Raw genomic sequence first — 27913 nt, 5'->3', positions numbered from 1 at the left:
GAAAAGCAGAGGGAAAGAGAATAGAATTGGCTGGATATATTGAAAGAAGCAGGCTGAAGGCTTCAAAATGTCGTCTATCAGCCTGAAAGTGTCCGAAGTGACTTGCTAAGAGTGGGAAAGGAGCACAGTAGGGGAAGGAGGAAGATAGAGGAATTGGAGCAAGAGACGACTGAGGAAGAACACATATATAAGGAAGGCATAAATAACCATCCCGTTGTTTGGATAGGTGATTTCAAGGCTCATATTTCCTGATACACATCAATCTCTGCAGGCAGGGATGGAAGAGAGTTGGCCATAGAAAACCAAAATTCTAATCTGTAATGGAGCTGGGCAAGAGAACAACTGGTGAAAAGCAAATGATGGAGAAGTGAGAGCCAAGTGAGAGGCATGGAGGAAGGAAGAAGACAACAAGGAAGATCTCCTAAGAAAACCCTCTAACTCTCAAGAGGAAATCAGAGCTATAATCCCCTGGGAAGGCATTTTTTCCTTCATGGGGAGACAAATTTTGTTGCAGGTCCCATTTGCTCCCTCCAACAGCAAAATAGGTGCCTATCAGTTTTGAAGCAAACCAGAGCTGCACACAGATATTAGTAGCTTCTACATACAGAAGGGGCTCTGTAGGTGTTCAGAAATATATAGTTAGCAAATTGAAATAAAAAGCAAAGAAAAAAGCTCCCAACATGTTCAGTGATCTCCAGGAGCCGCAAAATTCCAAATGCTTGGAAAAGGTGGGGGCGGGGGATTGTTTCACCTCCTTTAGCTTTTAACAACCTAAGAATTGTGAAAGAGGGCATAACTTGTCATATGCAGCTCTGATTAACAACATGCATCTTTGGGCACAGAGGCCGACTGCAACATTTTGCTTCAAGCTTCACTTGTTACCGTATTTTTCGCCCTATAGGGCGCACCGGCCCATAGGGCGCACCTAGTTTTTTTTTTTGGGGGGGGGGGGGAAATAAAGAAAAAAAAATCACACACCCCCGGTGCGGGGCTGGGGCGGGGGAAGCCCGAGCTTCCCCTGACCCCAGCCCCCAGAACAGGCTGCTATCCGCAAGCCTAGGGAGCCCGGCAGGAACTCCTATAGGGAGTTCTATAGGGCGAAAAATACGGTATTTATTTAATATACTCTTTGTTACTACTACTTCAATGACAACAATTTACAGAACCGAGATTCCCAGTTACCAATCTTCTGAGTTAGATCTGACACACCTCTTACAAAACTAGAAAAGAGACAACCTTTAAAAACATTTTAATAAAAGAGACAACCTTTAAAAACATTTCACTCTTACCTTTGGATTTTTGGATTAGTTCGCCACAACTTAGTATTCGTACTTCAGCATAAGGTTTACTAGATGCATCTGTTTTCTGGTTTTCTATTTCTCTTACAACATCTTGACCCGAGATTACTTGTCCAAACACAACATGAAGCCTAAATGATTAAAGCTTAATTTTAAAAGCTGACTAATATCTATGTCACACTGAAATTTTTAAGTAGCTATCCAATTAACTTTTCCAAATGCAAGTAAGATACAAGGGCACTTACCCATCAAGATGAGGGGTAGGTTTGGTTGTTCTTTTGATTACATCAAGGGAAAGAATGACAAAATATAGTATTAGTATTACGGATATAAACTTGTATTAAGCCATAAATGAGAAAATATAAACAGATTCAGGAGGCATTAAACTGTAGTTCAAATATCAATGCATTACGAAGTTGCAAACTTTAATAGTATCTTAAATTTGAAGAATTGTTACAAATGTATGCGGGTTACAGTATTTAATCCCCCTCACCTCATGTTTCGGCCAATTCTCACTACAGTGGTACCTTGGTTTACAAACAGCCTAGTATATGACCATTTTGGATTACAACCAATTACAACCTGGAAATGAGTACTCCGGGTTGTGGGGTTTTTTGTTTTTTTGGTATACAACGGGCCCTGGCTGCAGGAGGCCTTCGTGTGTGCCACCTGCGCTGCCCGGATCGGGCCTCCTGCCTCCCTAAGTGGCGCCACGCTGTGGGGCTAGGCCTCGCCACCGGCACTGCCCAGATCGGGCCTCCCTAAGCGGTGCCGCGCTGCGGGGCTAGGCCTCGCCACCACCACCTGGATTGGGCCTCTGCCTTTTTTCCTTCCGCATCTTCCCTTTCGCTGTTCAATCTGAGTCCCCCCTGATCGTAATTTAAGCATTTCCCCCCCCTGTGTTTTCCCTTTCGCCATTCATCTGAGCCCCCCCCCCAACGTAATTAAAGCCTTCCGTTTCTGATTGCAGTGTTCTGAGGTGATATTTGGTGCTTTTGTTTTTGCTATTTTTTGTGTTTTTGTTTGTTTGGCTTTTTCATTTATGTGTCTGTGGATTATTTTTCATTTATGATTGAGTGAGTGAGTGCGGAAAGCCCCCCATCCAAACAATGACTATCATCAGTGCAGGTAAGAAAAAAATAATAATTTTCATTTTTATCAACTACAATACTGTTTTATTTATTTCTTAGTGCAGTACCTTAATTATTGCTTTCATTTTATGGATCAATAGTCTCGATAGATAGTAGAAGTCATGCGAAATTTTTGTTTTAGGGGATGCTTTTCATTGTCTGGAATGGATCAATCCATTTTCCATTACTTTCTATGGGAAAGCACGCCTTGGTTTAAGTCCGCTTTGGTTTAAGGCCAGGCTTCCAGAATGGATTAAGGTTGTAAACCAAGGTACCACTGTAGTATGATACCAGAGATGGGAACACTGAGGTTTTATTACAAACGAGGAGTATATAAATGTTGTGAAATAAAAAACAAAACTAAACAAAAATATGTCCAGATGTTCCTGCATAAAAAACAAATGCCCCCACATAAAAAATTATATGTCAGGAAAATAGCTAACTAGAACCCTTTTGTCTATCATCTAGTTTTCTTTTTGAAGGGAATATTTTGCAAGGAGAAACATCCAGTGATGTGAGCCCTCACTTGTAGTCAGAAGTGAAAGTTTACACACAAGTACATCACCTTGCTGAAAATTTAGCCTCCTCCCACCAAAAAAAAAAAACAAAACCCCGAGAGGACATGCTGCCAACCTTCAGAAGTATGATCCTCCTGGTGTGTTGTTGAAATTATACCCCTAATACATAAATTTTATTTATGATCAAGCAAATGAATGTTTTGAGTATACATTTATTTCACAAAAGGTAACTTAGTTTATAAGAACTATACTAATAAGTCAACGTTTATAACTATTCCTCTAAAAGCAAGTAACTGACCAACTAAGGTGGCACAGAAAAAGGGTGACAAGGCAAAAAGGAAAAACAAGGAACTGCAGGCCGGCAGAGGAGGGCAGAGAAAGATAACATTTCTGAAGGTACAGTCCCCAATGTGTTACCCTACCTACAACTCCATTTAACTGAATCTGGTAAACCCAAGGTTGACTCTGATTGAAGTTTATCGAAGAAAAAAATATTTAATATTTTCATTGCAAAGACTTGTCTCTTTCTGCTGTCTGAGCAATTCTGTGCAGAAACTATTTCACTCCTGAAATGAGAGTGTAGGGCTCAAGTCTTCACCCTTCCTTCCTCCACACTATGGGCATAGACTGATGAGTAAACCAGGGATATGCTACCTACTATCCACACATAGAGGCAGAGAATAGAACATACAAATCACAAGCATGCTTCTTATTTAACCACATACAGCACCTTGGTGTTAAGAGTAGCATCTGAACTGGCCCTTTATTACTCTTCAGTAAGGCTTGGTGTAACTAAAACAGCTTGCTCTGACAGATTTAAAAATCTCATACTAAACAAACACTACCACAAACAGCCTATTTATATTCTGCAATGGCCACTGGCTACATACAGAAGTCTTGACTATAAACTCATGTTCAGCTTTTCATCAAGAAAACACGCAGCAGAGTGCATTCCGACTGCCAATAGTCTACCATCCAGGCAATGATTAGACCCATACCTCTTAGCTTCTATATTGGTAAAGTACCAGGTGTTCCCATATGTTAGGAGATAGTGATAACTACTCCCAAATTAATCCTGATTCTAAACACGGCAGGGCTAAATAGTCAAACCTATCCCATATAATCTTTTATATGCTATCTCCAATAAACATTTAAGAGCAAGTTAACTTTGATATCTTTTAAAAGTAGTCATGCTTTCTAAATGGAAAAGGAGTTAGCTGTTTCACCTGTTCCAAGCTCTAAAATGTAAACTGTAAGGACTACCATCCCAATGCTGAAGAAACACAGTGGAGCTGCATGATACTTACATAAAAAACTGTGAACCATTTGTATCTTTCCCTCTGTTGGCCATTGAAAGGAGAAATTCTTTGTTGTGCTTTACAGCAAAGCTTTCATCTAGAGAAAGCGTTCCAATTACTTCAAAATTCCAAGTATGACCTTGCATTGGCATTTCTTTAGAATTTCAAATTAGGATTGTCAAACTGCACAAATGTATCATTATAGTGCCAAACAGCATTCAAATAGATAAAAATAAAGACAGAGGTATACTATATAATTCTCAGTCTAATGCACAAAAATGTAAATACTATTTACATATAGACTCAACTATAATGTCAAGTCAAGACCATTATATAAGATATAAATATATACGTGAACCTGTCTCTTGATATTCAGTACAGCTGCTTAGTAAGACCAGTGGATTTTAAATTCATTCCAATTAGCACAAGCAAAGCAGTGTGTTTTTGTGCAAAGGAGCTCACTACATGTCATTTATAAAAGTGTAAAAAGTGACAGAAATAATGTGGGGAAAGAAAGCTTGTAATAAACAGACAAAAACAAACTTAAGAACACCTATGTACAAGGTGGGCAATTTTGAAATTTAAAACTAAACATAACAGAAATTCTATTTATTTGTGCAAATGCAGTCTTGTGCAACAGACTTGCTTATAACAGCTCTGAACCATAATAGCTTGATCGTCATAAAAACTTGAAATAAAAGTATTTTAATTGTCATCACACAATTCAAGTTTTCTAAATCAGAAACTGAACTGGTTGGCCAGTAAGCATCAACAAACAGCTACCTTGCAAAGGCAAAGTGTAAGACCCCATTCCCTAGCCTGCTTGGGCCAACTGCTACTTAGCATTAATCTCTCAGCCAGACTGTCCAGTCATCTTAAAGATCAGTCTGATGACTGGGATGATGTTCTATTTTCTCTCTTAGGATAATGAAGTGTAAGTAAAATTGAATGGAGGGTTGTTTTGGTTAGTCACCATCAATGAGATGGTGAAGGGTGGGTAAAGGGGAAGAGAAGTTAGATGAGTATGAGATACAGAGTTATCAAGCTTCTTAATAAGAGAACTACCACCTCAATAGAAAAAAGAGGAGATCCATTTGGGTAGAAGAGGAGATGTAAGACAGGGAATTGTAATAATAATTATAATTCCTGAAAATTCTACAACAGCACTCTGAATCCCTAGGATAGGGCACTCTATGACCTGTAATAAATAAATTTGCCATCAGTTTTAGGGCCAAAAAATGCAATTTGCCTAATATACATATTCTTAAACCAGTGACTGTGACTGGGAGTTGCAGGCTAACCTGATAAAAGACTATGCTTACCTTCAAAAAAGCCACCATAAATTGATTCTCCTCCTCTCCCATTTCCTTGTATTAAAAGAAAAATGTTATTACAAATGAGAATGGCACAATGGGATCTTACCATTAGGGATTCTTTACTGATGAGTCATTGGAGCCAGTCAAAGAGGGTTACAGCATATCCTACTAGCTGAGACAGGAAACCTCTATTGCATAGATGCATGCTATCTCCTCCCATTTCAAGAGTGCCTCGAGTTTCCTTTAAATTTAATAACAACATCAACTACCTGACCTACAAGAACCATCAGGTTCCAGGGTGGGTTATAACCATGTAAAATTCAGAATTAAGAACAGTTGAAACAGATTCATCGCAGGTATAGGGTAGGTCTGTGACTGGCTCCAGAGCCCATCAGAAAAATAACAATTGTGTATCATATAAATTCAAAGTTAAAGCTATCACAGAAAAAAATCTTACTAAAGGGAACCTAAATTTTAATGGAGCTACGCAAATCTTAAGCTAGACTTTTATGAAGCAGAATGAGGCTATTCTACATTTTCTTTATATTTCTGTTAGTAAATCTAGTTGTTTTTAAGAAAATGAATGGGCATTATTATTTTAGTCACGTTCATTATAAAAGCACTTGGCTTCAAGAAATTACGAAAATGCATTCTTGAAACACATTTCCATTTAATAGTCCTGTCAGATGCCTCATGTGCATCTCACTGAGAACCACAGCTTATCTTAAAAACCATCATTTACTTGTGAATGTGGCCCTCTTGTGGCTTCTTCCTCCCCACACCCAACCTCTGTATGACATACACATAAATCAAACAAGTCATGTTAAGTATTGCTGTGTCATCTGAATATAGACTGTGGTTTGTCTGAAAGACACAAACCACAGCCTGGACAAAACATCGGGGGGGGGGGGGCATGTAAGAGGCCATGTGCCAGCAAGGAGGGATGGGACAAATTTACCATTAAATCATGGTAAGTGACAAGCTAAGTGACATGCGAACCAGAGCATTCTATCCTGACAGAGAAGCTGCAATATCAAGTGCTTTATTCAGGAGGAAGAGAGCATGACCATTCAAATAATAACTTCATACACATTTGTATACTCGGCAAATACTATTTGATATCATTTAGCCAATGTCATACCTTCACTGAAGTCACCTCCTTGGATCATAAAATCTTTTACAACTCTGTGAAACAAACAACTCTTGTAATGTAATGGCTTCTGAGTTGATTTTCCTGTACCTTTTTCACCTGCAAGGGGGGGGGGGAAGGAAAGTTAACCCATTAGCTTTTAATGGAGTACCCCTCAGGTACAACAGAAGTAGAACTGGAAATCAGCTCTTGATCTATCTGACTTGGACATTCTACTTGTTGAAGCCTATAAAAGAAAAAAAAGTTGCAATATAGTACCAACAGAAAGGAACCCCCTTATTTACTACATTTAACTCAAATCATAAGGACACTGAAAAGAAATACTATGGGTTGCATCCAAAGTAGCACTATGTCATAGTCCTGTCAGCATAAGGATGTCTGCTTTTGGAACAGGAATTCCACCTGCTCCTCACAAGCTTTAATGACCGTGCAATGAGGGGAATTGTGGTAGGTACTTTTTTGCATCCTTGCATTAACCACACCTGACAAAATCCCCTCTTCTATGCAATTGCTGAAGCTATAGGAGCCCTGTCCATTTCTGTATCTGGTGGTACCGGTGGTACCTTGAGTATGATCCACTTGTGTGTCGAATGCAGCAGTTCAAACCCCCAGAGGCAGAAAACAGTCTTCAATTCCGACTTCACCATCCTCATCAATGTACTATGTCAAGCTGTGTAACTTAACACTCAAGTTCATGGATGGCAAGTGAAGAGTGACACATATAACCCCTGCCCTTCTTTAGGCTTGGAAGAAGGCAACAATTCTCCCTATCCTGGCACTAAGCTTGAGAAGCACTTAGAAAGCACTGGGAAGTTTCGCTCGTTTTTCAGTGCCTCCAAAGCTCAGTGCATGATTAAGGAAGAGCCAAGTTGGTAGCGCTCATAAATTTGGGCTAGCTATGAAAGCCAGCCAAAATTTGTAGACCTATGATGGATTAATTAATTCTGCATATATGAATTTATACCAAAATATAGAAAACTGTGTATCTTCATTTTCAGTACACAAGGAGACGAATATCAAAGTCATTCATTTCATATTTTATTGCCAGGATTTTCTTGGTATACCATTTGGAGGAACCAGGAACAATTCAATTTGGGCTACATAACAAATTATTCAAGTGAGGAAATATACAAACCTGTACAAAGGCAGCGAAAGTTCTCACATGTCTTTGGGCAAACATCTGAAAACAGCTCAAAGACAACTCTGCCAGCTAAAAGAAAAAGAACGAATGAATGAATAAGTCATAAATAAAGTAATATCATTGTGCTTAAGACGCACTTGTTTCAACTGGACATAGCTGTGTGTTATCAGGTTTAGGCCAGAAGCATCACTCTTACCAGGTGTGTTGTTGATGGCGATGTCAAAAAAGCAACGAGGTCTCTGGCTTTTCACTCCCATGGCTTCAAATTTTGAAGACTGTTAACAAAGAAGCGAGTTCTATTAAATTTGAAGACTTTTAAAATGAAAACCTCAAATATGAAACTCTAACAAACAATAAAAAATAGGGAAGAAAGTAGCCCCCCTCCCCTTTTCCATGTAGAGATAAAGTTATGCAAACAATGACAGTGATGAACACAAGTATATGGACTTTGGAATGGTAGGCTACTGAGTATGGCAGACATGACAACATAGGGCAAGCTGAAACCAAGTGGCTCTCAACTCCAAAGTTCATACCATGTTGGGGATAAATTACAAGTAGAAGGACGAAGGAAAAGAGTAGGGATGGGGCAGCAAATAAACACTTGGTGCCTCCTTGTCTCCTCCAAGTCATTCTTAGCTACTTATTCCAGAAATATATCCCTCTCCACCCAGCCAGCACCAATGCGATCAGAAACACTGCATGGCAGATATTCTAATAGATGGAGACAGGATGAGAGAGTAGCCATCAGTTTCTAGCAATTTGATTTTCCGTTAAAATTTTCCAATAACCTGAACTGACTGGGATCTGAGTTACTATGTTTGTATGTTTACTTAGTAAACAGAAAATATTAGTAAACCATCTTAAGTTTTACATGCTGTATAAATATCCCAATGTTTTCCGGTTTATTGGAAACATTTTGTTGGGGGGGGGGGTTCAATAAAGCATGATAAGGTGCTTTATTATATGTATCAACATCTGAAAAATTGCAGTATTGAAAATGCCCAATTTGGCTGTCCTTTATCATACTAATTACTCTTATGAAACAATGCACTTTCATAAATAGGGGATAGTTTTTAAAAGAATATAACGTTTGACACTTCTACCCCACATCATTATCAGTACAACCCGAGTCTACACCCAATATGAACAGCTGCACCTTCAAAGCACTGGAGCAACTATGAGGCTGATTGATCTCCAATGCCCTTTTAAATGTGTTGTCGAAGGGGGGATTATTGGTTTGTTTCTGTTCTTATTTTTATTATGTATTTTGTGTTTCTTATATTGTAATTTTATGTTGTGAACTGCCAAGAACTACGCTTATAGGGCAGTATACAAATTTAATACACAGGACAAATAATACAAGGGTCGCCAGAATAAGGAATGTGGCAGTCTCCTAAGAATTACAGTGGTACCTTGGGTTACAGACACCTCAGGTTACAGACTCCGCTAACCCAGAAATAGTACCTCGGGTTAAGAACTTTGCTTCAAGAGAAGAACAGAAATCGTGCGACAGCGGCAGGAGGCCCAATTAGCTAAAATGGTGCTTCAGGTTACGAACAGTTTCAGGTAAGAAGGGACCTCCAGAACGAATTAAGTTCTTAATCCGAGGTACCACTGTATATTACTGCCAGAGTGCAGTGGTTCATGCCATCTACATGCCTTGTTCCTCTTTCTCTCACTTCCTAGGCCTGATCACATGGCAGTTGCACAATGCCAACTTTGCAGGCTCTCCACTTTATCTCAGAATTACAAACCACTTTTTCTGCTTTGGTGTGTATACAACTAGCATTAGAAAAATCACCGCTTACACTGCCTTACTAAGCCCTAGTAGCATAGTACCCTCCAAGTTCCTCCAAGACATAGGGAAAACTGTGATCATTCTTTAACAATAATTTCTAGACAATTACAGTTAACTACATGATCTCTTGCAGATAATAAACAGCAAACCCTTAAGATGCAAGCATTCTCTGAAAACACTACTCAAGTGTTGTTGTTTTTTAAAGGATTCATGTTCAAATTTAGATTTCTCTAAAACCCTTGAACCTAGGAGCCCTCTCCATGAAATACACAAATACTGTATTAAGGAAATCCAAGGTCTAGAATAAAATTTGCAACTGAAATTTTCAGACAATTTACTTGATATACACAACTGAATCCAACTGCCATATTGAAATTTCTATTTTGTAAATTGTGGTACTGAGCAGACAATGGACAGTATAAGGTAATGGGGGGGGGCAGAGAAGTGTGTAGAACACTCATCTTTCTTGCTCTCTGATTACCAAAGGATTGATTAGAGTCAAATGATTAGATAAATTTTCAAAATTTATCCCTTAGCCAGGAGTGCTAGAAAGTATGCTCCTTTGAAACTGAAAGCCATGGACTGATTTTCATACAGTGAGTTATTGTTTTATGAGACTATTATATGGAAGATGTTATGACTTTGCTATTAGGGATTGTTGTCTCAATGTTTCATGGTAGATAAGGAAACAAATACGAACTAATGCCCCTTGGTAGTTGATTGTTCACTGTGGGAAACCAAACGCACCAATCTCTTAATAGCTGTAATTTATTATTCAGGTTTGCATATTCATGTTTGAATAAATGGATCCAACATGCTGAGAAGTCAAATTCTGCAAGGGATTCCAGATGTTCTCAATGTTCTTCACAATAAAGAAAAGCAGTCATGACTATGAGTTCCCCATACAGAAATACTAACCTAAGCATTGCTAGCAACTTTGCAAAGAGTGACAGATGGAAGGAACTTAGACGAAAGGCTAAGAACTATTTGAAAGCACAAGGCAGATGTTCCTTCAACAAACTGTTTTGTCTTTCGAACTAACACTCCACCTCTGAGAGGCCTGTAGGATGATCAGCAGCAAGGAGTTGCAGCATGTGGCACTCCTACCTTTCCCTAGAGGTGAAATGCAAAACTGTATCAAGGCAGAGCTGTGTAGGTAGAACAATTCAAGCCCCTCTGTGCTGAGTGGTGGGGAGGTTTGGACTGGGCAGAGGTGCCCCTCTGTCAGCCTCCTGCTGGCCACCAGAAGCATAGAACTCCCCCTTTGTCCACCAAGTGTGCAGTGCCACTGACAGCAGGTGGAAAGCCCTGAAACAGCAACTAGAGGAAAGTCCCACACTGAGACCAATCACTGCCCCAGCTCTAATCTGGCCCAGAAATCTGCTTGTCCAACCCACCTTGTGCCCTGGTCATTGTAGTTGTTGGGCTGTGCATATAGCACAGAGCTTTCCAAAGTGTGTGTCACAACATGTTAGCGTGTTGGCTGCAGGGTGTCGCGGGAACGAACCCTGTGCTCCTCCTGGGGCTGGAAAGGGGTTTGTTTAACCTCTGGTTTGCTAGTAAAATTGAATTACTGTCGCAAAATGATGCATGTCTAAAAAGTGTGTCACCAACATGCAAAGCTCTGATTTAGCAGTAGCCTCACCACTCCATAAATCCTGTTGGGCTGGGGAGAGGAGTTTGGATTATAAGCCGCACCATCTCACAGCATGGACTTCAGTTGTGCCACACCTGCCAATAAGCTTATAGAAAAGAGTATGGGGAGAGGAAAGGATTCATTCAAAATCTACATCACAGAAGGGTCTGATCTATTTAGCAGTCGAATAGACTACTGTGTTTACAGAAGTGTGGCCTGCACTCTATGAGGAAGTTTTCTTTTCCAAGGGTAAACTTTTAAGTCCCCTGCACATCAGAACTGTATGCATCAGCATCAAGATTTACTGTAGCCACCAATATTAAACAGAGGAAAATAGATACCCTTGCTGTGAGTTCAGGCAGCAAACCTATGCACATATGCATTGGAGTAAATCCTACTGAACTCAGTAGGACTTCCTTCCAAGTAAATATGCATAGGACTGGGTCGTTAGGTTGCTAAATGTGTATTCAGTGCAATCAGGAGGATTCTTTCCCTAGCAAACATGGCTTGGATAGGTAAGTTTGTAAACAATGGATTCCCCACAGGTCAGTCACCATTTTGTGTGTGTGTGTGTTTGTGTGTGTAAATAATCAATGTAATACAATAAACAAATAGCTCCTCAAACACAAGAGCAGGAAATCACTGATAAGTTACAGTATAATTGTTTAAAAACAAAAATATCATGATAACCAAATCTCTTTTTGTACCTCAGAGTTGGAGGTATAGGATATAAACTCCCAACATGCTGCATTTTTTCCTCGATTTTCTGCATTTTTAAAGACCCAAATTTTGTGTTATTTTCCCCGCTATGGCCAAGTTCCGTAAGTTCTTTTATCATTAGGTTAACTGGAGATTTTTTAGTCTTCTACTGTTGAGCTATGGAGATCTCAGCAGCTAGCCATCATTTTTCAATATTTAAGAAGTGCTCTGTTGGATCAGACTGAGAGCCCATCTAGATTTTAACAGTGGTCAGCTAGATGCCTCTGGAAAGCCAAGAAATATGGCATAAAAAGGGAGAAGAGTATCTTTAGCACATAATATTCAAAGCTATTCAAGCAGACATGTGGTTTTCCTAGAAAATTTTGAATTGGACAATGTTCCTAGAAATTTCCTGAAAAGTTTTCCATTGCCATAAATTGAGAGAAACTTAATTTAACATGGTTAGCTGACAATTAAACAAAATTGTAAAAGTGTGTCACGATAACTTTACATGTGATATAAATATCTGAAAGGTTTTTCTAATAGCTAATAATAGTTGAACTGAAATATTTACTGGGAGGAAGATAAATAATATGCATTTAGTGAGGCTTAATTTTCTATTCAAAAAGCATAGCTTCACTTGAAAATTATTTCAATTACCGTAAAATACTTCCAAATATTTTAAGGCATGACACTGACACATAATCGCAGCCCCTTAGTTCCTTAAAAACAAAGTCCAAATACAACTTTTCTCATTGGAATATGCTCTGACCCTTGATGGTTTTAATGGCTCTTTTTTTTTTATCTGTTCCAGTGCTATTGCATCCTTTTTGAGAAAGGGCAATCAGAACTTCATATGGTATGCCAGTTATGGCTGGAATATGCACTATGGAAGGGGTTGGCAAGGTTTACTCCAGCGGAGATCCCTTTGTGGGCCGGATCGCCCGCGCACCCGCGTTTTCCGGCGTCTGTGCAGCATGCCAGGACTCGCCGAGTGGGCAGCTCGGTTTGGGGGCAGCTCATGGCAGGTTAAATGGCCCCCGTAGGCCTTAGGTTTCCAACCCCTGCACTATGGCAACAGAATTTTATTTTTTAGTCCCTTTCCTAATAATGTCCAACAGCCTACCTTTTATCACTGCTTCTTCTGTTACAGTGAGCTGTCCACCACTACCCCAATATCTCTTATAGCAGTCAGTCACAACCAATTAAGATCCCATCCATCAACTTTTATCTCAGGTAAGGCCTTTTTTTTCTTTCTTTCTTTCTTTCTTTCTTTCTTTCTTTCTTTCTTTCTTTTGCCTTGGTGTGCATGATTTTACACTTACATTGAAACTTATTTGCCATTTTGCTGCCCCTTCACCACATATGGAGAGTCTACTGTGGCCTTCACCATCCTGAATAACTTGGGAGTCACCTGCAAACTTGGCTGTGATCATTTTGAATGACTTGAAATGCATCAGTCCCAACACACTTCTTCCTTCCATTGATGAGAAAGCAAGCCTTACAGATGTTTCTGGAAAGGCCCATTCCCCTTACATTTCAGAATGCAGTTTCAGAAAGCAAAGCACATTAATCTGCTCCTTTATTTTACCATTGCATGCATGTCACGCTGCACATAACTTCTTTCCAAACAGAGACGAGCAAAGTGATCCAGTTCTCGAATAAAAGACCCCTACGTTGTCAAATAGCCTGTGGTGTTTTTTCTGTTTTTGTTTTTAAACTTTGTGCTTTCTACTGGAGCCTGTCTACTATCAACCTGCATACAGCATGCGGGGGCGGGGAGGAATCAGTACAGGTACAACAATATCACGTAGCTTTTTATCACACTTCGGAGTGTGCAAAATGTTTCCTTTGGGCCATGAGTTTACTCGCCTATCCCTCCCCGCTCCTGTGCACGTTTATCCCGCGACTTCTTGCCCCTAGTTAAGGTATTATTTTTAAAGCCAACTGCCAGGCCACCTTCCTTTCCGCCCCCCCTTTAATTACAAGGACGTGAGCGCCCGCTTTCATTCATAACTATTTGCAACGGTTCTCGAAACCGCCTCCCGCGCGGCCTCCCAAGTTTGCCCACCCGAACCCAGTCCGCGTCTCCCGGAGATTGAATCGCGGGAAGACCCTCCACATTCAAGGCCTCGCGCTTCTCCCTCAAGTCATTCCCCGCCGAGAAACTACCTCTCGTCTTCCCCCCGCCTTCCCCAACGGCCCACCCGGGGACTTGTTGAGGGGGCGACACTCGGGCCGGCCGAGCCCTCTGCGGAGTCGGCCGTGAGGGAGCCCGCCCGCCCCTCGCGAGGCAGATTCAAATGGAGAGAGAAGACCGAGCCCTCTCGCCTTCCGCGCCATTGCTCCCCTTTCCCCCCTCACCACGAGGCCCTTAAATATTCGCCGGCGGCGACGCCGCGGCCCCTCGGGCGGAGGAGAGCCCGGCTCAAGCCACTCACCCGCCCGCCCGCCGCCGCCGCGCTTGCCCGCTCGGCCCGGAGTCTCCTTTCGCCGCCGCCGCGCTCTTCACCACCTCGCCGCCGCCATGTTAGGATCTGGTGCAGCACGGACTGCGTCAGTGGAGGAGGGGAGGGAAGCGGGGAAGCCTTGGAGCGGCGAGGGCGGGACGGGGCGCGAGCGAGCGAGGATGTCTGCCGAGGAGAGCGGGCTGGAGGGGAGCCCTCGGGCGCCAGGGCCCTCTCTCGACCTCTCCAGAAAGGGGGGGACACACGAAGATGGGAGGAAGATCAGATCTGTCGGACTCGCCGCCCCTTTTGGCGCGCACGCCCAATTCCCCTCCAGCCTCCAGGCCGGAGCTCCAGCGCCTGCCCCTCTTCTCTGGGGATATAGAGAAGGAAGGGAAGAGGCAACCAAACGGAGAGTGGTGTGTGTGTGTGTGTCCAGCCGCCGCACCTCAACCCAAACGATGCCCTCAGTTTTTAGGTTTGCTTGCACTCTCGGCCGTAGGCTTTCCTCGAAACGCCCTGGGATTCAAGTTTCCAGTCCTCTTGACGCCTCTAGCGCTGGCGCCCCGCGTCATTGTACTTCGGCTGCACCGCTTTGCGATCCAGGGAGCGCTTAGGGGTGGTAGACAAACGCATGCCGCACACATTGGTAGGGGCACGTTGTATTTGACATACATACATACATATTGGTATTTTTTATTATTTATTAAATGTCATTTTTTAAAAATAAAAAAGTAAACTTGCAGGAAGGTCAGGCCGACCCACGTCGGGAGAGGGGAGCATCATCTTCCCAACACCGTAGACGGAGGGGAAATGGTTCTAAATGTTGTCGAGGGGTTCAGGCTGCAAGGCTACACTTTCTAGGAGGGAGTCTACTTTTGTGTTAAACGTGCAGTTTTGCTGCGTTTAACCTTCCTTAGGGTTTCCTACTCATAGCTGTCAACTTTCAGATTTGAAAATAAGGGATCAGATAGCAGCGGGAAACGGCGCTGGAATAAGGGAATTTCCCGCAAAAAAATGAAAGGTTGACAGCTATGCAATCCTACTGTCCAAAAAAAGAGAGAAAAAAATAACTAGTGGCATATATTTCCCCAGGACTAGCTATTGCCTGGAAGTGTCTTAATTTTCTCCAACCCATAGCGCGGACTTAAATTTGTACTGTGTTAGAAAATGAAACAAAAGGGTCTGGTTGCATCCTTTCCGACCCTGGGTCTCCAGATGTCGGGCTACAACTCACTGACCATGGTGGCTGTGGATGATGGGGGTTGTAGTCAACATCTGGGGGCCCAAAGTTGGGATTTCTCAAGCTTGGGTCCCCAGATGTTTTTGGCCTACAACTCCCATGATCCCTAGCTCACAGGACCAGTGGTCAGGGATGATGGGAGTTGTAGGCCAAAAACATCTGGGGACCCAAGGTTGAGAAAGGCTGGTTGCGATCTTGCATGTATTATCAATAACCCTTGGCCAAAAATAAATTCGCAGATCCCTAGGGAGAGGCAAAGTCTAATAAATCAGCTTAAGGCTGGTAGGAGTCGTCCTGGGAGTACACTTTTTAAAGCAGCTTGCCATCACACTTCGTCACCCCACCAAATAGTTGTAGCCTAGATTCCGCCGCAAGCAACGTTGCACAATGGAAAGACTACAACTCCCGACAGGCAAGGAGGCTGTCGGTGGAGCATGCTGGGAAATGTAGTAGCAGATTCTTCAACCAAGACTCAGACCCGACTGTTGTATAGGACAGAAGCTGCGGAGCGGCTGGTAAGTGTGTATTTTTTGCGGCCGGTGTGGACGGAGTTAAAGACATTTATTTCATTGTTAGCCAGTTGTCTCTCTATGCGGGGATATTTGCTGCTGGAGCAGAGGTGGTGATCTCCCGCCATGTGGATTCTAGGAGGAGCCTGCTTTGCAATAGGCAGCATGGTCGTGTGATCTGTAGGAAGTCTTCCTTTTCCTGCGTGCGACATGCTTCTGTTGAAAGAGATGGGCTTATACTTCCTAAGCAGCGCAAGGGACACAAGGATCCAGGCGGTTCACGGGGGTTCAAACTGTTACCTTCACAGCTGCAGAAAGGTGATAATGTCGATACGTTAGAGGTTGTACTAGGTTTCTGTGTACAAGGGTGGACTTATTCTCACGTGGCTTCTACAGAGGGGGTTTTGTTTTGGTTTTTTAAAAAATATATATTGAGAAGGAGCTTCACTTTTCTGTATGAAAATGAGTGGATGTCAAGACACATTGGTTTTAAAAATAAAAAATAGACAATATAGTGAGTTTGGATTTGTTGGAAAGGTTTTGGTTCAGATCCATCTTGAAATCAGGAAGGAAGTACAATATCATTATTACCTCAGAACACCTGTGGGAATACATATTCATATAATCCTAGAGTTGGGTGGAACCTTAAATGTGATCTAGTTCAGCCCTCCGCTGATTCAGGAAATCCACTTATCCCAGGGGGAGGCAGAACCAAGTTATCTGCAAGGTAATTGGTCAGTTAGTTAAGTATTTCTATTTATTTACTTGATGGGGCAACTGCAGTGGCTTGATTCACGCATATTGCTATATTACAGCTTAGTGCTATATGGACAGATTTCTCAACTATGGTTTGTTGAAACAAGCTAACTTCATAAAACCTGTGCTTTGAAGTTGGCAAGTTTCAACAAACCATTGTTAAGATGATCTATGCTTTTTTTGAGTTCACTTTTCCCGGTGAGCAGCAAAATAAAAAATGGAAGCTGAATCGAAAATGAAGGTGAGAGCTTCCAAATTCCTATATAGCTACACCGGAGGAGGAGAGGAGTATTGAACCTGAGGTTCACTGCAACTCATCATGTAACACTAAACCATGATTTTGTGTGAAGTTTGAATGCCAAATATTGTTTGTTTGGACTATTGATAGGCTACAATATTGATACAGGCATGCACAGGCAGACAGAACAATCAAATTTTGTGGTTTAATAACTTATTTGCAAGACTAATTATTTTAAACTGCTGCTTTTGCAGGTTCTTCAGAATTATTTCCGCTTCTTCAACAATAACTACAAAGAATAAGGGAAAAGCAATATTATATATCTAAATGCTTTACCTTGCTGCTAGCTTGTGGTTTGCATCTGATTGGAAGTGAAGAAGAGTAGCCTCATTCTGGACATGTTTCAAAAAACATAAAAATCACAAAAATGCTTTCTGTAAGACGTTTTTATTTATTTGCACTGAGATGTCGCCAGTGTCAGACTTGGAGTAGTGATCCCTTGTTAAGCCAGCTAAATAACTGCATAAATGAAGATCAAGTGTTTGACCTTGTTGGAAAGAACAAAACCAAACTTTCTGAAAAACATGTGGGAAGGGCAATTAATATACTTTGGGAGTTTCAAAAGAAGAAGCCTGAGCCTCTGAGGCTTACTGATTATGTAAAAAATCACTCCCAGTTTCTTATACTTCGCATTTTAGCAGAAAACAAGATTGAACAAATGGATAATGAAGCATTAGTGGATATTCTGTATAATTTACTCAGGTAAGCCATATAGTATGATGCCGAAATGTAATGAGGGTAAGTATATTAATCTGTGATTTTAAAAATTAATTGTGTTTTTTAAAAAATGTATATGCTTAAGCTGAAGCATCCTGGTTGCTGCAAAAGCACAGCTCACTGGTACAATGCCCGTTTAAAATGTGCTCATATTTCTCTATCATCTATCTATCTATCTATCTATCTATCTATCTATCTATCTATCTATCTCTATCTATCATCTATCTATCTATCTATCTATCTATCTATCTATCTATCTATCTATCTAAACAATGTATGATCTAATGAGTCACAATACCTGTGTCTGACCTCCATAAAAATGTATGAGATTACTCTCACGTAGCAGATGTTAGGTGTAAAAGGCGGTGTAGGGACTGATAGTTACAGGCACAGTCAAGCCAAAGCAAAGGTAGCTTGGCTGCCAATATTTTCTCCCATTAATGTCCTGATGTTAGGCAGTTCTAAGGGAAACTAGATAATCATTGCAGAGGTGACAACAACTTCCAGAGGGTTCTCACTATTGGTTACTGCAGGGATGGGGAATCTGTAGACCTCCAGATGTTGGACCACAGTTTTCATCACCCGTGGTCATTGGCCAATGCAGGCTGGGGCTGATAGAGTCCAAAAAGTTTGAAAAGCAAAATACAAAGTTCCAGCTGTGGCTGACTTTCTGTCCCAAGCAGGCAGAGCAATGGAGAAGCCAACAGAAGAAGGAGAGCCAAGTGTTAAGGGCTGAATGTGAGCAAATGCAATTATGCATATTTACGGTTGGTTACAGCGGAGATGGGAGGAAATTCAGTCTCTCGGTAAAATATTCCATCGGCGCAAGCCTTTTTGCCTGCCTGGCGTAATAACCTCTCCTCTTCTACCACTTGCATGCTGTTTGTGGGTTCTCCTAATCCCCACAGTGCCGATTTGGGGGTGCAGTGGGGGGGACCCCATTGCGCCAGCGGGAGCCCTTGAACTGGCTCCTACTAGTGGAACTAGGAAGCTGAACTTGGCCCAGGGATTTAAGTGGTTAAGTAAAAGGCCTTGAAGAAAATGTGGGGTTTAAAGGGGAAAGACAGTTGGCATCCTAGCTGCACCGTTCCAAGCACTGATCTGTTCATAGTTGTAAGAGGTTTCCCAGAACGCGCAAGGAAAGTGTTCGGTAAGCATAAAACTCTAGCAACCTGCTATTTGTAATACATTTAAAATCGCACAGGTTTCCCCCCCCCCCCCATCTCTCTCTGTTAAAATATCTATGCAGAGCATTTGACTTGTCTTTTGGTCCTTGTGAAGGTTTGGAATTGAGGCCCATGATTCGCTGGTTGAAGAGCTCGTCATGGAATGCTGGAGAAGATTAAATGGGCAAGTACACATTAAAATTAAAATCCTATAAATTGAAAGCTTGAGAGCTCATGCTTATAAAAACTATCACAAGGTTAGTACTGACAAGCTTAATTTATTAAAAGTATGGCAGGCCCCTTTCTCTCTTCAAAGCTGAAGTAGTTGTGGGTTAAGATAAATTTACACTGAGGACCATTGTACCAATACAGGCAGCTACAGATTTAAAAATGTAACACTCCTGGATAGATTTTGAAAGGTGACTTTAGGCTTAAATTTGATAGCTATGTTAACTGGCAGTAAGGCTAACTAACCTCAGTGGGATTTATTTCAGTATACGATTGCACTGTTAAGATTCCTAAATGAAAGCAGTGGAAGACTTGGTTTTAAACCAGTTTATAGAAGAATCTATAAAGATTTATGGGAGAAAATAACCTCTGCTCCTGTCCGCCCTTCCCTGAGGAAGTTAAAGTGTACCAGAACAATAAACTCAAGAATCTGGGCTAATATCTAAGCTTTGTGAGCAGCAATATACATAAAACTATTTAAAAATAAATAAATCACAAAATCAGCAAAATTTAAAAAGCAGGTATATACTGTATGTTAAATCATGTGACTCAGGGGGCTTGGTGATATGAAGATTTCAGCAGGGATTTAAAGTAGTACAGTGAGGGTGCCTTATGCAGATAGGCAGGAGGTTCAAGGGATTTGGAAAGCTTTAATGTTCAGTGCTGTGGTCAGTCACAAACTCACTTTGGGATACATGTTGCTTTTTCCCTCTTGTGTCTGGTCTGCACCCTAGAGCCCTCCCTGTCCTCTTCCCCGCCTCCAGTTCTGATGCACATTTAAGTAAAACTTTAAAGGGAAGGAAAAGGGACGCAGGTGGCGCTGTGGGTTAAAGCCTCAGCGCCTAGGACTTGCCGATCGAAAGGTCGGCGGTTCGAATCCCTGCGGCGGGGTGCGCTCCCGCTGCTCGGTCCCAGCGCCTGCCAACCTAGCAGTTCGAAAGCACCTCCGGGTGCAAGTAGATAAATAGGGACCGCTTACCAGCGGGAAGGTAAACGGTGTTTCCGTGTGCGGCTCTGGCTCGCCAGAGCAGCGATGTCACGCTGGCCACGTGACCCGGAAGTGTCTCCGGACAGCGCTGGCCCCTGGCCTCTTGAGTGAGATGGGCGCACAACCCCAGAGTCTGTCAAGACTGGCCCGTACGGGCAGGGGTACCTTTACCTTTACCTTTAAACCTAGCTTTGCAGAAGATGTAAATTTAAAGAATGCATTGCTACTTTACTAACAGCTATGCAGGACTCTGTGAAAAAAAACAACTTAAATTTGAGCTGGCTACCATGATTTTCTACCTACTTAAAGTAGCAAAACAATAATGTCCTTTTCTACTTGACAGTTCAAAATTTTCCATGGCAAAATAAGCCCCTGGCCTCTTGAGTGAGATGGGCGCACAACCCCAGAGTCTGTCAAGACTGGCCCATACGGGCAGGGGTACCTTAAAGGGAAGGAAGGACAAGGCAAGGACCCTCTGCTAAGTTGTACCCGACCTAAGGTGGTCACAACAACAGTACTACCACTGTACTTCAAATATATGCTAAATAAAAATAAGAAGCTGATCCCCAAATGCATGTTGGGTTAAAGATGACCCCCATTCTGAAATAGTTGAAGGCTACCAGTCTAGAAATGGTATTTACCACTTGCCAGAGGGGGCTGAGGCTGGTTATTTACATGTTTCTGTATGGTCCAATGTAAGTCAGTCTAAGAAGAAGAAGAAGAAGAGTTTGGATTTGATATCCCGCCTTTCACTCCCTTTAAGGAGTCTCAAAGCGGCTAACATTCTCCTTTCCCTTCCTCCCCCACAACAAACACTCTGTGAGGTGAGTGGGGCTGAGAGACTTCAAAGAAGTGTGACTGGCCCAAGGTCACCCAGCAGCTGCATGTGGAGGAGCGGAGACGCGAACCCGGTTACCCAGGATTACGAGACTACCGCTCTTAACCACTACACCACACTGGCTCTCACACTAAAAGTCCTGTGGAGCCTTAATGGACTGCTCTTGAGTTAGAATTCTCAGTATGCCAATTTAGATTGGTGGGTACAGATTCAGAATTTTCAGTTAGATGGTGTGATTGGCTGGGGCTAGACGAGCGGCCAGAAGAAGTGTATATAATACTACTGGGTGCTGGTCAGCAGTACTTAGTTGAGCTAGGTAGGACACATCCACACTTCTGCTTGTCTAGAAAGCATGGGTCCAAGAGGTTTTTTTTGCTTGACCCGCTGCTGGGAAACCTGCTGTTTACCTCTGAAGACGAACAAACATCAATCCACAGAGAAACCAATTGGCATTTGTTCCAGTTCAGGTTTTCTCAGGGGAAAGCAATGGGACAGTGGAACTGTAAACAAGCCCTTGGTCAGAGTTGTGGTTGGTTGCCAGTTCCACCAGAAGACAATGCCAGGATCAGGGAAGAAGTTAGATCTGAGAATGGCCAAAGACTTGCTGGGGGATAGCTGAATCATGTGGCTTAGGCCAAAGATACCGGAGGAATTGTTTTGGGATGACTGGTAGGAATACCAGAAATATTATTTCCATGGTAGTACAGTGAGACAAACCTTTGCTTCAATAAATCAGTGAAGGTTTGGGGGGGGAAAACACTTCGAGCAGAGTCCTCAATGTACTGATGAGGCTTAACAGGGGTGGAGAAAATAAAAGATCAATTTGGTTATAGCATGTTAATAGGATAACTGATTGCAGTGTACGGTAGAGCTGCCATACGTCCATCGGAAATGGCGTCCCGGCTGAATTTTTGAAAATTGTTTATAATTCTCCAGGAAAACCCAGGAGTATGTCAGCCCATTGCAAATTTCCTTTAAAAAATAGCTTTAAAACTTTGCCCCCTTCCTCCTAGTATCATGAGTGGACTTTGGTAATATGGTGCCCTCAACGAGGGGGGGGAAATTGCCACCCCATTCTTATTTTCACAATAATTACTTTCGGTATAATTGCTTTTATATGCATCTTTTCAGTAGGTACCTATATAAATATAGGGATGATGATGATGATGATAGTGATGCACATATTTGGCTTGGCAGGGGAACTGCCCTAAATCTAGCGCTGGTGGCCTGGTTTTAGCAGAACCAGTGGAGTGGAAGTTGAGTTTTGTTATTATAGAGTAAACAAGTAAATACCCCCCTTCCCTTCACAAAGGGCATCAACCCTCTCAAGGCTGCTTACAAGGTAAAATAACATACAACAAGCCACACTTAATAAAACCAGCAGTAAACAGTAAAAAGAAAACCAGTCCAGAAATGTTAAAATCTATTTTACAAGGTACTTGAAGTAGTAATCTAGGATGACCGATAACTGCAGGATGTAAAGCTATTATAATTTGTTACCAAGGGACAGTTGCAGGTTTGTTTGTTATTTTTAAATCAATAATGTAAGTAAGCTGTGAACTGCTCTTCAAGGATCTCTTAAATTTTGTATATAGGTAAATGTTTTAAAGCTTTAGTAAAGCAGGCTTTTCCTTTTATATCCTCACAGACTCAGCATGCCTCTGCTATCTAAATTTGCAATGTGCCTACATGACCAACAAATGTACTTTAGTCCTCTCACTGGTGAAATAGCTGATATTGTGAATAGGAACTTGGATTCCATACAAGATGGAAGGTAATGTTAATTTAATAAATGTCTCAGAAGAATTGAGAGTATTTTTGTTACCGTTCTCATGCATATACAGCACTACTGTAGCATATCTGTTTAGGCCTCTCTTGTTGTTTAAGTTAGCTGAACACAATTCTAATGAAGGTGCAACTGATAGGACACCCCGTATGTTTTATTGTGCCTGTGGATTTAAATCCTCTTCCGCTGCAATCCTACAGTCCCTAGGAGGGCATTGCAGGGACCCTAGGATATTGCAGCTCTCTCTTCATTGGCAGAGAAAGATCTGCCCTTCTGATATGGAAATATTTCCGTTATTTTGCTTGAAAACACTCCAGCCTGCATAGCATTAAGAAAAGACACAAGAACAGCTTTGCCTTGAAGGCAAAATGCTTTTTCCTTTAATTTTTGCCTCTTTCAAATAGAGTTTCAAAAAAAAAAGATACCCAGTTTCATTCTGCCTCAAAACCTTACCTCCCCTCCTCTAGTCCTTTCCATTTTTAATGTAATGTCCTTTTAAATATTGTTGGGTTTGTTGAATCACCGCATACTTTTTTTGGAATGTTTTTAGGGTCTTGTCAATTTTGATGGTCAGCATATCTGGTGTTATCTCGCAGCATTTTAGAGATCGGTTAATACAGAAGGCAGAGTTTCTTCTGGAAACCTCGGAATCTGCCCCCTTGAATAATGCCAGACGATTTGTACAGTTTCTCCGGAATGTCAAACTACCACATCGACCACTGCTGGACAAGTGTAACAAAGTTTTTCTTCAGAATGCGAACCAGCTAGGTGTTGACCGTGTGGTTATCATCCTTGGACTTTACCAGGCTTTACAATTCAGCAGCGTTGAGTTAAAATTAGTTGCTAAACAGAAACTGATGGAAGCAATGGATGACTACAATAATTCTTCAAGCTTCCCTCGACTGTTTGTTACCCTTGCACCCATGGCAGGACCAGAGGTCAGAGAACGGTAAGTTTCACTTCTGGCTTACTGGGTGTGCATGTGAATACATTTTTCCTTAGAAAAGGAAGTGAATTTTCCCATGCTTTATCTGAAGACCATTGCTATCTGAGGCAGAATAGGCTGCAGTTCAACAAAGGGAAACTACAAATGCAATGGAATTGTGCTCAGCTTATGCTATTAATGGTGAAACACCCTCCTGTCGACTTGCTTTGTTACTATTGTTGACCCAAATTGACAAAATAGATTTCAGATTGCATATATGCACACACACACACCTTGCCATTGTGTTCTTTTTCACTCCATCTGTGACAAATTCTCTTGTGCTGAGGAAAGGCAACACAACAACGGCCTTGTTGAGCACACTTAACTCCTTCCTCGGAAGTAATGGAGACCGCAGAATTAGTCACAGGCTCAAATCCAAAGAGATGTGCACAGAGTTTCTGTTACCCTGAAAATGTCTTCAGAAATTTGAAGTTCCATGGCTACCACCAATAGCATAGAACTAGAACACAGCACTCTCTATTCTCTTGGTCCATTTGAACAGTTTTGGTGTTTTGTTGCAATATTTAGACTGCTCTTTCATCTCAATGTGCATTTGTTGATACCAACAGCCAACAATAATTGCTTGTTCCAAAAGTATTTCTGTACAGAATCATGTGGTTTGTGTTGCCGTTTTCCTTTGCTCACAATGGCACAAGAGATGGGGGGGCTGAGGTCACTGTTCCCTACAGAAATAACAGAAGCTAAGGTTCCAAATTTCACCCTTCACCAATCCAGAACCAAAAGTGTTATTATTTATTTGCCTTGGATCAGCTGCATGCTTTTCCTGCATTGTCTCATATGCTGCCCTTGTGATGGTGGAAGAGCACATTACCGAATCTGGGACTTAGGAAACATGCTGTATTTGTACCTGTATGTTGTTGTTGTTGTTGTTGTTGTTGTTTAGTCGTTTAGTCATGTCTGACTCTTCGTGACCCCATGGACCAGAGCACGCCAGGCACTTCTGTCTTCCACTGCCTCCCGCAGTTTGGTCAAACTCATGCTGGTAGCTTCGAGAACACTGTCCAACATCTCATCCTCTGTTGTCCCCTTCTCCTTGTGCCCTCCATCTTTCCCAAAATCAGGGTCTTTTCCAGGGAGTCTTCTCTTCTCATGAGGTGGCCAAATTATTGGAGCCTCAGCTTCAGGATCTGTCCTTCCAGTGACCACTCAGGGCTGATTTCCTTAAGAATGGAGAGGTTTGATCTTCTTGCAGTCCATGGGACTCTCAAGAGTCTTCTCCAGCACCATAATTCAAAAGCATCAATTCTTCGGCGATCAGCCTTCTTTATGGTCCAGCTCTCACTTCCATACATCACTATTGTAGCTGTATAGTTATCAGTAAAGGAACCACACCATTCTCCTGCTCCTGAAGATATTATTCATTCAGTGTGACCCTAAGTTAAAATGCTCCCTGATGGGGAACCTCTAATCCTAAATGTTTACTGGAGGTGTGTGTATTTTAAGGTTATCTTTCTTTCTTTCAAGATACATTAAAAGCTTCACTTTATGGAGTCTGTTTCCATTTCCCCAAGCACGCTTCTTTTCCTTTTTGAAATAAGAGTGATATACACAACTCTGTGACCTCTTAAACTGCTGGAAATATGTAATATTTTGTATGTTTATTTTTAGGTTAACTGAAACTGCTCTACTAGTGGCAGATGAATTTGACCATCAGCAAACATTGGCAGTGGCGGACACTATGCAAGAAACAGAAATCAGACATCCACAACTGATTCAAAAGTAAACCTTCAGTACAAAATGGCGACTCAAAATGTTCTCAATTTCTGTAGCTTCCCTTTTCTGACTGTTCAGAATGCAGCAAGTGAAAAATCTGTAACTTCTGTTTAGTTTAAGAATGACCGATACAGAACGCTGAATATGCTTGCACTATATGATCTGCCGTTGACTTACCTTACACCACAGTCCTAAACACATCTATTGGAAGCAAGTCCCATTGATTTTAGCAGAACTTGCATCCAGGTAAGCGTGCCTAGGATTATGGTGTAACTCATCACTGTTTGGTTGACATTAAGCTCATTTGACTTAAGAGTTTTTTGAGGAAATGTATGCTGGAATGTGCACAAGACATGTCCTGACACAACGGGTGTTAATAAACCTCAATGAAGCTGGTGAACAAAAGCAGCATAGTTATTTTGTCCTACTTTGTGCCTGAGGCCAAACTAGGCAAAACATTAAATGCATCTTTACACTTAATGTACCTGTTTTTAAAAAGGAAAATGTCTCCCCTGATGCTGCTTTTTGCATGGCCAGAAAGAATCCCATGGTGCCAATAGGAGGTTTTCTTACAATGCAAATAAGCAGCTTTAGAGAAGAGGTTTTCATCAGAATGGCAGCAGGAGAGAAAAGGCTTAAATCCCACCCACCTGTTGCATTCCTAATTTCAGATCCCTCTCACAGCAGCTATTTACAATTTTAAGCATGCATATTAAATATAGGAAGGTATTTAACATCCCATCTTGTTTCCCTGTTAGGGTGGCTTGGGGTAAAAATTAAATAACAGAGAGAAAATAATTTCCCTGCATCTACTTGGTGTTTTCCCTTTCTCTGTATGGTGCCCTGAAATTGCTGCAAATACAGTGACCAGGATCAAGACCAGCATAAACCTTTAGTCTCCCTAAAAGTATGAGGGCCTCCAACTGAATGACATTTTTCTTCCTCCTGCCATATATGAGTAGAGGTGCTTTTCACTCATATGTTGTTTGTGTCTGTTGGATATGGTCCACTGTCTTGGAAAGCGGGTAACACTTTCTTCCCTTCCTCTCTGAAAAAGTGAATTTAGTTTATAGAATGCTATGGTATACCCAGCTTGACTCCTTCCATTCACAGAAGGCTCTGGGATTCAGCTGGCACTTAGGTAAACGACAGGGGTGTTTGCCTTGTTTTGGTCAAATGTTGCAAGGGGCTGCAGGAGAAAGGGGGATAAATACAAATTGCTTTCCCATTTCCATTAATATTAGCCTCTACCGTATCAAAGAAACATCCACAAATGGAAGGCACCATTGGATCCAATCATCCTTTTATTAACTACGTTCTTTAATTAAGGACTGGAGTCCAGATTTCTGCCAGTGAAGGCAAGGCCAATATGGACCTGATTTTCAGATTATACCATTTTTATTGCTGGAATAAGACAATATATCTATTTGCAGCAGTCTATGGGTATCCCAACTTCGTTCAAGTTTCTGGACATAACCCAGTGATCGCCAGCCTTTCAGCACAAAGGGATGGCCACTTCTGGAATCTGAGGGAGTGCCATAGCTGAAAATAGCTGCCATGGAGGATATGGCATAATACAAAATGTACAATTCTGGGATCTAGTGAAATGTGGGCGTGTTTAAGGGCGTGAGCTCATTGTAAAAGAAGCTGAGCCACTGCAGACAGCAGCAGAGCAGGAAGAGTAAACATTCTATCGTGCATTGTGGATTTTTGAAGGGACATTTACCATGTCTTTTTGTGGGCACTGCAAAGAGGTATTGACAGGCACAATGGCACCCAACGACATCATGGTGGTGACCCCTGGCATAATAACACATGAAATGCAGGACATCATTATCAGAAAGCATTGACAGATCCCAAGCAGCCTGCTTTTGCTGTTGTGCCGATGTTACAGATACTCCATTCAAAATAGATTTATGATCCGTCTTGTAATTTAATGTGTGTTCATCTCAAGGCCAGGGCAGTTTGTAAAATACATCTTCACTATTATTTGAAAGGATTTTAATTTCACCCTGAAATTTAGCCTCATCTGCTTTTGGTTTCCAGGATTGTGTCTCTGCTTTACAAACATATGGATCTCTACAAACCAGTAGAATTGGCCAAATTGGCCTACGCTCTCCTCCTATTTCATTGCTCCAATCCTGAGATTTATTCCAAATTACAGAGATTGCTCACCAGGTAAGAAAGCACATTTTATCAGCAAATATATTCTGATGATCACTTTCTTTATTAAT

General features: G+C 41.7%; 2 protein-coding genes across 4 annotated transcripts in view; one reads left to right on the top strand and one right to left on the bottom strand.

Annotated features, from left to right (window-relative positions):
* PPIG (peptidylprolyl isomerase G) overlaps positions 1-14544 on the bottom strand; it is a 25628-nt gene extending 11084 nt beyond the window's left edge. The window contains exons 1-8 of one of the 2 annotated variants that reach the window (XM_083707657.1): positions 14426-14544; positions 8048-8126; positions 7846-7920; positions 6702-6809; positions 5567-5611; positions 4254-4341; positions 1544-1573; positions 1290-1429 (exon numbers count right to left, since the gene is read on the bottom strand). In XM_083707657.1, the coding sequence (XP_083563783.1) occupies positions 1290-1429; positions 1544-1573; positions 4254-4341; positions 5567-5611; positions 6702-6809; positions 7846-7920; positions 8048-8108 (547 nt within the window). In that variant the 5' untranslated portion in view covers positions 8109-8126; positions 14426-14544. Of the gene's footprint in view, positions 1-1289; positions 1430-1543; positions 1574-4253; positions 4342-5566; positions 5612-6701; positions 6810-7845; positions 7921-8047; positions 8127-10567; positions 10758-14425 lie in introns of those variants that run through there. The other variant, XM_083707658.1, reaches the window with a different exon arrangement.
* The window catches only part of FASTKD1 (FAST kinase domains 1), a 25055-nt gene continuing 11134 nt past the window's right edge, over positions 13993-27913 (top strand). Inside the window, exons 1-8 of one of the 2 annotated variants that reach the window (XM_083707225.1) lie at positions 13993-15352; positions 15464-16189; positions 17432-17939; positions 19236-19304; positions 22823-22948; positions 23511-23909; positions 25575-25685; positions 27726-27857. In XM_083707225.1, coding sequence (XP_083563351.1) covers positions 17605-17939; positions 19236-19304; positions 22823-22948; positions 23511-23909; positions 25575-25685; positions 27726-27857 — 1172 coding nt within the window. In that variant the 5' untranslated portion in view covers positions 13993-15352; positions 15464-16189; positions 17432-17604. Of the gene's footprint in view, positions 15353-15463; positions 16190-16209; positions 16502-17431; positions 17940-19235; positions 19305-22822; positions 22949-23510; positions 23910-25574; positions 25686-27725; positions 27858-27913 lie in introns of those variants that run through there. The other variant, XM_083707226.1, reaches the window with a different exon arrangement.

The sequence above is a fragment of the Podarcis gaigeae genome, assembly GCF_964106915.1.
Source record: "Podarcis gaigeae genome assembly, chromosome: 1".
Classification (NCBI taxonomy): Eukaryota; Metazoa; Chordata; class Lepidosauria; order Squamata; family Lacertidae; genus Podarcis; species Podarcis gaigeae.
Note: the sequence above shows the minus strand (reverse complement) of the source record. Positions and strands in the feature narration are given on the sequence as shown.